Here is a 13,914-nt window from a genome sequence, read left to right on the forward strand (position 1 = left end):
CTGCTAAATATTATTATTATCTACCTACCTAATAAAACACACCATTCTTGTTCATTTATTTTTTAAATAATGAAATGAAAGGCACGACCTTTCCCGCACACACAAGAGGCGATGACGACCAGTGACAAATTATGGGAGGTGGGGGCGGCCGACAACTTTTGGCGCGACATAAATATGAAATGTTGAGGTGACAGCGGGATGATGGTGGTGGGAGGGGGGGGGGGGGTCTCAACCCTTCACCATCGACAACTGTTTGATGGCTGTGTGTGTGTGTGTGTGTGTGTGTGTGTGTGTGTGTGTATGTGTGTGTGATGCGACGAACGATCATAATCAAGGCTGCCAGACAGCCAGATTTCTTCTTGCCCAAGTAGTCAAATAGACCCCAAATAGCCAAACACCACAAGCATTCTGACTCCCTTGAAAAACTCATTGGTTTTGATTAACAAAACAATCGACTACAGTTGGATAAACTTATCTTTTCATTTTTTTTAAATAAAAGATTTTTTTTTTAAATGAATAATAATAGAAAAGCGTTTCTTAGTAACCAATTTTGAACTTGGCCATCTGGCAGCCCCTATCATAACCAGCTGCAGTCAAGCCAGCCACAGACATAAGAGAGGGAGGGGTATGTGAAGTTTCCTGTGGCAAAACGAGTTGCTCGTGTTTTTTTTTTCAAACGAATCACTGCTCGATGACGTCACTGACTCGAAACCCGCCCGAAACCCGCTCGATTTTAGATGACTCGATCGAAAACCCGCTCGATTTGATCGTTTCAAACTCGACCCAGCACTACCATTTACCAACAATATGCGACAGTTTTTTGTAGGCTAGTGTCGAGCGGAAGTCTCGATGATACCTCAAGTCATCGGCCACCAATACTCAAAACTTCCCGAACTCGATGACCAAGGAAAAGTCGGGAATTCCCGAGAAGTAGCACTTCAACTGAGCTTTGGATGGATTTTTTGTATTAAAACTTAAAATACATTAAATAAATTCACTTTGTATAATAATAAAACATTGATACCTATAACCATTTTGATCTATTTACGACGTTTGTGTTTTGTTAGCTGTTTAAAATATGATATAACGTCAATACCCAATACCAATGACTAGGTATTAAATGAAAGCACCGATGACTAGAGCGATGCTCGAGACTTTTTTGAGTCTCGAGACTCAAAAAAGCATCGAGACACAAAAAAGTCTCGAGCTTCGCTGGAATCATCGCCGACGAGAGAGGGGTGAACAATGCAGATAGTACACATTGTTAGTAACGCGTGCGTCGCTCGCGCAGTATAGTCTCGAGACTCGGGACTCGGGACTCAATACGAGAAGCATCGACGACCAAGATTCTTGAGACGAGAAAAGCATCGAGAACTAAGTGGAGGTCGGGAAGTTCTCAGTCGTCGATGACCTGACTTCTCTTACTTACTTACTTATCCGAACCAGCGACCACCTGAGCTCTAGCCCTTCGGTCTTGTGCCATGACGTAGAAGTTAGACGTCTTTTGTAGTTGTTCCAGGTGACTATAAAGTGTGTTACTGATGCTTGGATTTGGTGGGAGGAATGTGCATCTCAGATCTTCAAGAGGTTGACATTCAATATATTGCTGGTTATACATACTATTAGTTATACCTGCAAATGTGACGACTGCCGTGGTGTTATTACTTATATAAGAAATGACATCACGGGAGATGTTACTTCTAAACCATCACAGAACTCAACTGATGTACAGAAAGTCACCTTATGGCACCTAAATAAGAAATTTACCATTTACAACATTTACAACCCTCCACGGTGTACTATAAACCTAACAGATCAAAACAGTTCCCAAGACCTGACTTCTCAAAACCTAAAGCATCGTTGACCTTTTGGTGACCCGGATGCCCTCCCCTATTGTAGGCCTACTTCCGTCTTCAAATTTGTCATTTAACCCTAGAAAGAGGAGAGCTATCGCTCCTTCTTTGAGCCAATTGGTTAGAATCAGCGTGGGTGCGCAACTGGATGCGCTGGTTGACGGAGGTAGGAAACAATAACAAACCCACATGGTTGCCATTACCTCCACCATCATTCTCGCTCACGGTTTGTGGAAAGCACTTCATTACAGGCACGTAATAGTGAATCTAGTTTTTGTTTTGAACATTTCTATTATTATTTGTAAATTGACCCATATTAAAAGAAACATACAAACAAAACAGGCATGATCAGTCACTAACAATGACAGACAATTAGGCTAAAATGAGACCAACCCTCCCCCCAAAATTTCCTACAGTCTACAGTGATGCACTAAAAACCAACGGATATCTTCCAAATTTACACACAATGTTTCCTACAAGAGCTACATCATGATGGATAGGTTTAACAAATCTTGAAAAATTTATTTAAATAGAATTGTTTTTCGATTACGATTGAAAATTTGGCACAGAACGACAGGAAAAATTCCAATAAAACTACCAAATTTTAGTGCCGCCCAAAACCATCATCAATACGAAAATCAACACTGTTGCCATCATCAATACAAAAATCAACACTGTTGCCATCATCAACACTAATATCATAAAAGCTGCTATCACCAATACCAATATTAATACAGTTGTCATCATCAATAGCAATATCATCACAATTGCCTGAGAAGTAGGACCTGTAAAATATTGTGGCGACCAGTTATGTCGGTGCTTCGCACGAACATTTGTCTTACATTTTAAGCACTACGACGCACTTCTATTGTATTCAATGTTTACTTCCGTTTTCTTAGTCTTGTACGGTTCGTCCTCTGATCCATACAATCAATCCAAGTTCTATCCACTATTAAACGTTAGCAATAATCTATACACGGATTTTGTTATTACTTTATTGTATCATTACTGACTATTTCTACATTGGTGACCCCGACGCGAATACGTAAAATGGCTCAACCAGATCTCTCACAACAAGTCGCGAATTTGACAGGCCAACTACAGGCTCTTGCTGCTTCCACCAACTTCCGTGAACAACAAATCAACTCTGTCTCCATCAAGCTCCCGGAATTCTGGACTAAATCACCGGAGGTTTGGTTCGCAAGAGTGGAGGCACAGTTCAACACCAAGAAAATTACTCAGGATCAGACAAGGTACGACTATGTTGTCAGTTCTCTTGACATAAATACTGCAGAAGAAATTCAGTCACTGCTAGTAAACCCACCACATCTTGATAAATATGGCAGCTTAAAAAAAGCCTTGATCAAGACCTTCGGTAAATCCCAGACCCAGAAAGACACAGAACTCCTTAATCTTAATGGTCTTGGTGACAAACGCCCAACTGCTCTACTGCGCAAGATAAATGCACTGAATGATGACCCTGTCACTCTGAAACGTGCAGTATTTCTCATGAACCTTCCCCCGGACATTCGAGGCATTTTAGCCGGGCACAATCTTACAGACATAGAAGAATTGGCTGAGGCAGCTGACAGGATCTGGGAGACACGCATGTCCGGTGTGCAACATATTTCCTCATCACCATTCCTGACTTACCCTCAGCAGGATGTAACAACCACACGACCACAGTCAGAGGAGACTGTTGCTGCAATTAAGACAGTCCGCCAACGTGGACAGCCTCTTCAACATAGCATGCCCAACTCTATTTGCTATTATCATCAACGATTTGGACCAGACGCCCGTCGCTGCCAAGATGGTTGTAAATTTTCCAGTTTACTCAAACTCAAAGGAAACAAACAAAACTTGCCTTCTTCGGGAAACGCTTCGGCTGGCCGATGAACGTGGAATCGGTCAGCAATCCAAATTCAAACACGTTTTCCATTTATGATAGACGTTTGGGACAATCTTTCTTGATCGATACTGGTGCTGATGTTTCTGTATACCCCGCCTCAACTCAAGACCGCAGAACATTAACACCTTCTATTACACTCTCTGCTGCAAACGGAACATCAATCAAAACCTGGGGTAAACGCACCATCACTTTAGAAATAAAATTTAATCAAGTCCTCAATCACGAATTTTACCTGGCAGATGTGACACGTCCCATCCTGGGTGCGGATTTCTTTGTTTCTAACGCCCTGATAATTGATCTAAAAGGAAAACGACTCTTGTCTATGGACAACATTTCTGTTCCACTTAAATATACTAATTCACCCATAAGCCTTGCCGGCCTCTCAGTGCACCCAAGTACTGCATACTCTGACCTCCTTCAACAGTTTCCAGACCTTGTCATTCCCCAGTTTAACTCATCTCGCAACAAACACGGCGTGGAGCATCACATTATCACCAATGGGCCACCCGTCCACGCTCGAGCGCGCCGTCTCAATCCAGAAAAACTGACTGCAGCAAAGGCTGAATTCTTCAAGATGGAGCAGATGGGAATCATCCGTCGCTCTAAATCAGCATGGGCATCCCCTCTACATGTAGTTTCCAAATCGGATGGCCAACTGAGGCCTTGCGGTGACTACAGACACCTCAATGTTGTGACCAAAGATGATCGGTATCCTCTACCTCATATTCACGACTTCAATAGCCGCCTTTCTGGATGCAACACCTTTTCCAAGATCGACCTGATTAGGGGCTATCATCAAATTCCCATGGCAGAGTCGTCAATTCCAAAAACAGCAATCATTACGCCATTTGGGTTGTGGGAATTCGTGCGGATGCCATTTGGCTTGAAGAACGCTGCCCAAGCATTTCAAAGACTCATGGATGGCATTTTGAGAGACATACCTTTCGCTTTCGTCTATGTTGACGACATTTTGGTTGCCAGTCATTCACATAAAGAACATATTAAACACTTACGGGAACTTTTTCAACTCCTCTCTACAAACGGACTTGTGATCAACAAGGCGAAATGCGTTTTCGGTGTTAGCGAGTTGGATTTTCTTGGCCACCGTGTGACTGCTGAAGGGATTCTTCCACTACCGGACAGGGTGGCCTCTCTACGTGACAGTGCCCCTCCCACTGACCGTGCCAGCCTTCAGCGATTCCTTGGCTTGCTAAACTATTACCACAGATTTATCCCACACGTGGCAGACTTCCTTGCCCCACTACATTCTCAGGTAAGTGGCAAAGGACAATCCATCGTGTGGTCTGATGACTGCAATACGGCGTTTGAAAAGGCCAAGGAGGCTTTGAAACACGCTGTTCTCCTTCACCATCCCCTACCAAATGCCCCAACAAGTCTTACAGTTGACGCTTCCAACTCAGCTGTCGGTGCACAACTTGAACAAAAGCAAGGTCATAACTGGGTCCCGCTTGCCTTCTTTTCTAGGAAGCTCTCAGCCACAGAAAAAAAATACAGTGCGTTTGACCGCGAACTGCTCGCCGCTTACAGCGCTGTCAAACACTTCAGGCATTTCCTGGAAGGTAGGGCATTTACATTATTCACAGACCACAAACCACTTGTCTCCGCTCTCATCAGTCAAACTGACCGTTCGCCTCGACAAACAAGACACTTGTCTTACATCGCCGAATTCACCACTGATATTCAGCATATCACAGGTCAATTTAACGTGGTAGCTGATGCCTTCTCGCGTTTTAATATTATGACGCCCACAGACTCAGCCATTTGTTCCATTACTGATTTCACTAAACTTGCATATGACTAGGTTCACTCACAGGAAATGGAATCTTATCGCAAATCTACCACAGGTCTTACACTTGAGAACATTCCATTTGGTTCATCCACAGTCTTGTGTGACACTTCAACAGGCGCAACACGCCCCATTCTTGCAACGTCATGGACTCGACAAATTTTTGACCAGATTCACGGTCTCTCCCACGCCGGCGCACGGCCCACACAACGCGCCATCAGTCAACGTTTCGTTTGGCATGGGATGAAAAGAGACATACGTAAATGGTGTAAAGAGTGTCATCATTGTCAATCTTCCAAAGTGCATAGGCACACCCGAACACCACTTGTCGACCGGCCACTACCAACGAATCGATTTAGTAGCCTCCATGTTGATCTCGTTGGACCACTACCCATCAGCCAAGGTATGACTTACTTGTCTACAGTCATCGATCGCTTCACGAGGTGGCCAGAGGCAATTCCTCTTCCAGATGCTCATGCTTCTACCTGTGCTCAAGCTTTGATACACCATTGGATTTCCCGATTTGGTGTTCCTGAAAACATTACTTCCGACCGTGGCGCACAATTCACATCGGCACTTTGGACAGAGTGCAACAGGTGTTTGGGCATCAACGTCAACCGAACAACCGCATATCACCCTCAAGCAAATGGGATGATTGAACGATTCCATCGCCAACTGAAGGCAGCACTGAAAGCCCGGACCACAGGCACAAACTGGTATTCGGAGATACCCATTGTGTTGCTGGGGATTCGTACATCCTGGCGAGAGGACTCTGGCTGTTCCCCCGCTGGTTTAGTCTACGGTTCAACCCTTCGTCTTCCAGGAAAGTTTTTGTCGTCGACTGGTCCTGAAACATCTACACCAAAGTCAGAATTCGTTCAGCGGCTACAAAACACAATACGTTCCATGAAACCACCACCCCCCAAGTTTCACGGCCAACAGTCCACATATGTGCCATCCAACCTGGCATCTACTGGTTACGTTTATGTGAGAATTGACTCACACAGACATCCGCTCCAGCGTCCATACGACGGCCCTTATCGGATTATTGACAAAAGGGACAAATATTTCATTTTGGATATGAAAGGTCGCTCTGAAAAGATTTCCATCGATCGACTAAAAACTGCACACCTCTCACACTCAGACACTAACATCAGCCACACAACAGCCAACCCAAAACCATTGACATTACCTCATTCAGATGACACGCAACTGAAACGCGTGAATTCGACCCCTGTCACGGGACGCCTGGCGACAACAACTCGATCAGGTCGAGAATCTCGGCTACCACCAAGATTCCGCTGAACAACTGTTGCGCCCCGCTGGGGGAGGAGTAGTGTGGCGACCAGTTATGTCGGTGCTTCGCACGAACATTTGTCTTACATTTTAAGCACTACGACGCACTTCTATTGTATTCAATGTTTACTTCCGTTTTCTTAGTCTTGTATAGGGGAGGGCATCCGGGTCACCAAAAGGTCACCGATGCTTTAGGTTTTGAGAAGTCAGGTCATCGACGACTGAGAATTTCCCGACCTCCACTTAGTTCTCGATGCTTTTCTCGTCTCGAGAATCTTGGTCATCGACGCTTCTCGTATTGAGTCCCGAGTCCCGAGTCCCGAGTCTCGAGACTACTGCGCGAGCGACGCACGCGTTACTAACAATGTGTACTATCTGCATTGTTCACCCCTCTCTCGTCGGCGATGATTCCAGCGAAGCTCGGGACTTTTTTGCGTCTCGATGCTTTTTTGAGTCTCGAGACTCAAAAAAGTCTCGAGCATCGCTCTAGTCATCGGTGCTTTCATTCAATACCTAGTCATTGGTATTGGGTATTGACGTTATATCATATTTTAAACAGCTAACAAAACACAAACGTCGTAAATAGATCAAAATAGTTATAGGTATCAATGTTTTATTATTGTACAAAGTGAATTTATTTAATGTATTTTAAGTTTTAATACAAAAGAGCCATCCAAAGCTCAGTTGAAGTGCTACTTCTCGGGAATTCCCGACTTTTCCTTGGTCATCGAGTTCGGGAAGTTTTGAGTGTTGGTGGCCGATGACTTGAGGTATCATCGAGACTTCCGCTCGACACTAGTCTTGTACGGTTCGTCCTCTGATCCATACAATCAATCCAAGTTCTATCCACTATTAAACGTTAGCAATAATCTATACACGGATTTTGTTATTACTTTATTGTATCATTACTGACTATTTCTACAATATAAAGGAATCTTAGATAGATGTCTCATGGTTCACAATATCAAAATGTAGTAAGCACACATCCATAGAGATAGATAGGCACACACACACACACACACACACACACAGGGAGAGAGAGAGAGAGAGAGAGAGAGAGAGAGAGAGAGAGAGAGAGAGAGAGAGAGAGAGAGTGCAGGGATGCCACTTTTCCGGTTGTAGCCGGAAATCCTTTTTTTTATACCACCAGCCTGTTTAAATCCGGAACCTCCGGTTTTTGTCCGTCGTCACTATTCAAAAAAAAAAATAATTTTTTTTTTAAAGAAGAAGAAAAAAAATCGCGATCGAGATTTGAGCCGGAACTATAAACAGTGATTTTGAGAATTTCTCAGAAATCTTCCGCTGAATTTGCCGTGTCAAACATTTCCCTCAAAACCACAAAATCACCATTATGTCTTATGTCATATTTTGACACCTGTGCAATAGTCTCGTCAAATTTAGTGAAGGTCCCGTTTTTATGACGTCGGGCCAGACTGAATGGCACCAGATGTCACAATTTACACAGACGACCAGTGGTGTTCTTTGATTAGCTAGTTGATGGTTGAATGGGAAGGGGAGGGACAAATCTCTCTCTCTTTCTCTCTCTCTCTCTCTCTCTCTCTCTCTCTCTCTCTCTCTCTCTCTCTCTCCCAACCATCCATTAAATCTTTACAAAAACTAAATTTATGTTTAATGACAAGAATGGATTTATACTAGTAATAGTAATATATTACATAATACCAATACAAAACAATGTTCTTGTTATTTTTACACTTTGCTTGCGTTTGACCGATAGACGGAGAATTTTCCTCCTTTTTGACAAATTGCTATTATTATCACTGTAAAAAAAAAACACTCACCAAAACCACTACATCATCTCTACCACCACTACTATTACAACCACAACCACATCATCATCTCTACCAACACTACTACTACAAATAAGACCACATCATCCCTACCACCAGTACTACTACAACTACCACCACATCGTCATTCCTACCACAACTATTACAACCACCACCACACAATTATCTCTAAAAGACCACCACTACTACTACAACCACCACCACATCATCATCCCTACCACCACTACTACTACAACCACCGTCACATCATCATCTCTAAGACAACTACTGCTACAACTACTACTACTACTACTACTACTACTACTACTACTACTACTACTACTACTACTACTACTACTACTACTACTACTACTAATACAATCACCACCACATCATCATCCCTACCACCACTACCACATCATCCCTACAACCACCACCACACCATCATCCCTACCACCACTACTACTACAACTACAACCACATCATCAACCCTACTACCACTACTACAACCACCACCACACCATCATCCCTACCACCACTACTACTACAAATAACACCACATCATCCCTACCATCACTACTACTAAAACTACCACTACATCATCATTCCTACCACAGCTACTACAACCACCACCACACAATCATCCAGACGACCAGTACTACTATAATCACAACCACATCATCCCTACCACCACTACTACTACAACCACCACCACATCATCATCCCTACTACAACCACCAAATGTAATTATACTTTCAACTTTTGAAATTCTCCGAGTCGTGTGAGAAATTGCTGCGAGACAAATTTTGGATCGCATCTCAGTGAATTTGAGTGAAGTTTCAATTTATAGGTTATGGTTGCATGGGTGGGTCATGAACTTCACAATGAAAAATTTTCTACTTTTATGTGACCAGTCATTCTCACCCCTGATAGCTATTGATATTAATTTGTCTATATTTTGTTTTCAGCTCCTTATTTTATCAATTTGAAAACTGTCAACGTTCCTTTCTTTTGTGTATTATTTGCTCTCAATTGCAATAATAAGTAGTGAAACAATATTCCAAATTTGATATTTTTCAAATCCCTACAAAGCCCTGGACGTTGATTTGTATCTCGTCCGCGCAAATTTTCAGGCTTTTTTAAAAATTTGCCTGGTGGCATCCCTGAGAGAGAGAGAGAGAGAGAGAGAGAGAGAGAGAGAGAGAGAGAGAGAGAGAGTTGATGACTCAAGTTCTTAAGTGAACACACCTATGGAATATAGAGTAGCTTGGATGTTGATGGTAATATATATTTATAGAGCGAGATTCGCAATGATTTTAAAACGATTAAACATTTAATTTTAAACGGTATGTGGAACTATGTGTTCTTTTGGTATGATACTCATTTTTGAATCGCAAGGTTCTCGGTTCGAGTCCTGTTCAACAAATGGATTTGTGTCTTTAGGAAATAATATTTGCTCACACTCTCTCTCACAAAAATCAAGAGTAAAATGAGTGCCTGGCCATTAGCAGCTTCGTCTGTGTGTGAAAATATTACAATACTCACTAACTGGCCTAATGTCTCGACCTACTTGTTAAGTGAAGTGGATGACTAGGGACACGTTCTAAAGCGCTTTCAGCACGTTAATGTATATTGAGCTATATAACAGATCAAGTTTTTGTGTTTTTATACGATTGGTAAAAAAATAACTATAGTTACTTAGAGGCGCAACATTTTAATTTTTGTCTTATTTTCTCCCATCGATGTGTGACTAACAGCCGGTAAGTATAATTTATTTTACGCTCAATGGCTAAGACACTATTATCTATAGTTATCTCAGAATTCAAAACCCAATATCAATAGCCATACTGTTGAATATATTTTTATCTATAGCAATTAAATTGTTTCCATCAAAAACAATAACATTGTTGCTTTCAAGAATACCAATACAAACACGGTTACCACCATCAAGGATTCTGTATGTAGACCTCTCATCAGCTTTTAACGCGATGAACACTGACATGCTGTTGACCAAACTACATGCCATAGATATACCAGACTACCTGATTGGTTGGTTCTGGAGTTTTCTAACACAGATTCCACATAGGGTAAAGATGAATGGGCATGTCTCAAGTATGAAACATCTCTCAAATGGCTGTCCCCAGGGATGCGTTTGCTCCCCAATTCTCTACATACTATACACTAATGATTGTAGTGCTTCATTTGAAAACTGTCAGGTAATTAAATATTCTGGCGACACTGCTATACTCGGCCTCATAACAGATAGAGAATCTGAAACCGAATATTTTAATCAAATTAATACATTTGTAGACTGGTTCCTGGTTCACAATATCAAAATGTGGTAAGCAAACATACATAGAGATAGATAGACAGACAGAGAGAGAGAGAGAGAGAGAGAGAGAGAGAGAGAGAGAGAGAGAGAGAGAGAGTTGATGACTCAAGTTCCGTAAGTGAACACACCTATGGAATATAAAGTAGCTGGGATGAAGATGGTAATATATATTTATAGAGCAAGATTTTCAATTATTTTAAAACGATTAAACATGTAATTTAAAACGGTTTGTGGGACTATGTGGACTTTTGGTAAGATACTCGTTCTTGAATCGCAATGTTCTTGGTTCGAGTCCTGTTCAACAAATGGATTTGTGTCTTTAGGAAATAATATTTTCTCACACTCTCTCTCACAAAAATCAAGAGTAAATTGAGTGCCTGGCCGTTAACAGCTTCGTCTGTATGTGAAAATATTGTAATACTCCCTAACTGACCTCGTGTCTCGACCTACTTGTTAAGTGAAGTGGATGACTGGGGACACGTTCTAAAGCGCTTTCAGCACGTTTACTGTATATTGAGCTATATAACAGATCAAGTTCTTGTGTTTGTATACAATTGATTCAAACAAAAATTAACTATAGTTACTTACAGGCGCAACATTTTAATTTTTGTCTTATTTTCTCCCATCGATGTGTGACTAACAGCCGGTAAGTATAATTTATTTTACGCTCAATGGCAAAGACACTATTATCTATAGTTATCTCAGAATTCAAAACCCAATATCAATAGCCATACTGTTGTATGTATTTTTATCTATAGCAATTACACAGTGTAAATTAAATATACTTTAATTATAGCAAACAATTTTGTTCAAATATTATAATGTACAAACTAGATTAGATTGAGCAAAATGATGAATATTTACTCGCATTCTCTCACCGAACTCAGATGTGAAATGCGTTCCTGGCAGTTAACAGCGTTGTGTGTGTCTGAAAAAATTGTAAAATCCCTGCTCCTACTTTTTAGGCGAAGCTGATGATATATTCTAAAGCGCTTTGTGCAGGTATAGTGTATACCGCGCTATACAAAAGATCAAGTTGTTGTGTTTTTTTAATCGATTCAAATAATTCTAATTTAACTATATTTACTTTAATGCCCATTCTTTTTGTTTTTGTTTTCTTACTTTCTCCCATCCATTTGTGACTAACAGGGGGTAAGTAACAATCAATTATAGTTCTTCATTTATTTGTTAGCTTAATGACACCGAAACTATTATCTATAGTTATCCCATAATCCAAAACATTTATTCTTACCTCAATCAATTATTTCGTTTCCATCAAAACCAATAACACTGATTCAATCCACAGTGGAAATGCCAACACGGTTACTACCATCAATGATAATATCGAAACTGTTGCAACCACTACCGATATCAACAGAGTTGCCCCCATCAATACCAAAATCAACATTCTTATCGTTATCAATTCAAATATCAACAAGTTTGCCCCCATCACTATCAATATCATTATTCTTGGCATCATCATGAACAATATGGGGAAAAAATACGAAAATTAATTTCATATACGAGTAGTAGATTATCTTTTTACTATCTCATTTTCTTCCTTTTTACCTGCGCTGATATGATCTAACATTTGATACAAGCGCAGTGAAACGCTTAAAATCAAACAAATACCTTTCTCTTTTATGAAGTAATTTTGAGTTTGTAAGAAAATTAATCTCAATTTTTAATTTTAAAAAAATTAAATTTTGTGCAAATTTTGCTGATTTTTGCTTGCAAATTTTGGGAATATTTTTTGCGAATAACCGCCATGTCAGAATATCAACACGTTGGAACGGCTTTGATGGAAACAGTACAGATAATGAACGGATACTGCTACATCTGTCATAGTTATGACCTTTAGATGTCGGTTGTCGCAGAAGGGTCTTAGTTAGCCGTTTGGCTTTCCCAAGAATAAAGCTTCAAAGTTTTGGGGTCATCGGTTTGGAGGTTGAGGGTCTAAGGTCGTCTGTCTCCCAGACCGTTTTAATCTAAAAGTGTCGTGTCTTTTGTAATGCGGTGTTTTGCCAAATGTTTTGATCAGGGCCATCTTAAGTGCATTATATTTATCTCTGTTTCGGGATTTGTAATGGCAGATTGTACTTCATCTGATACTTCCGTTTGCGGTGTGCTAATATCCGTGATTGTATTTTGTTTTGTTTCTTCAGCAGTTATGTTTCTTGTTCTAAATTGGGAATCTATATTGGCAAACCAATCTTCTGGATACAATTTAACTGAAAATCGTTAGATTGTGAATGCAGTGTCTGTATACGGCTAGAGAATATTGATTCCGTTGGTTCACCCATGTTCACTTTACGGGGTCACCAATGTAAGAAGTAACCACTGATCTGTTCATTGTTTAACAATTGTTATTCCCTTTTCGAGATGCACAATGACAAAAATCCTATTCTTTTTCTTTCCGCCGCACATATTTCCCTTGCCAACACCACACACGTTCATGACGTGATAAAATGAACCATTTGACACTCAAATTTTGTTGACGCAACAGAGTTAACACCTTTTTAAATCAACACAAATTATTCTCTAAAATTTCAGTCTTTCACAGCATCGAAACTTCTCTTATTAAAATTCACAATGATACCATTAATCATTTATGGAAGAAAAGCGATAATTTTGTCATTATACTTCGACCGTTGTGTCACTTTTGACACGATAATCTATTTTAATCGGGAGACGCTATTACTGTTCTTGTTTCATTTTCTTATAACGTCTAAAACAGGAGTTAACTATTATATTTAACATGACATCTTTTCTCCGTGTCCATTCTCATCGGTGTGCCTCAAGGATCAACTCTAGGACCCTCTGTATACTCCCTCCCTATCAAAGCATTAGAAGCCATCTTCTATATATATTTTATTAAGTTATTATATTGAGTAGATACCACAACTACGGTTTGTCATTAACAATGTCAA

The 13,914-nt window shown here is 40.6% G+C and overlaps 1 protein-coding gene across 1 annotated transcript; it reads left to right on the plus strand.

Moving 5' to 3' along the window:
• Nucleotides 1-2,903: 2,903 nt before the first annotated feature.
• On the plus strand, nucleotides 2,904-3,749 carry LOC144979084 (uncharacterized). The gene has a single exon (XM_078925700.1). It carries the CDS (start codon nucleotides 2,904-2,906, stop codon nucleotides 3,747-3,749), a length of 846 nt encoding a protein of 281 aa, XP_078781826.1.
• The last annotated feature ends 10,165 nt before the right edge of the window (nucleotides 3,750-13,914 follow it).

The sequence above is a fragment of the Berghia stephanieae genome, chromosome 8, assembly GCF_034508935.2.
Source record: "Berghia stephanieae isolate SIO BIC M18660-M18661 chromosome 8, UCSD_Bste_1.3, whole genome shotgun sequence".
Taxonomy (NCBI): Eukaryota; Metazoa; Mollusca; class Gastropoda; order Nudibranchia; family Aeolidiidae; genus Berghia; species Berghia stephanieae.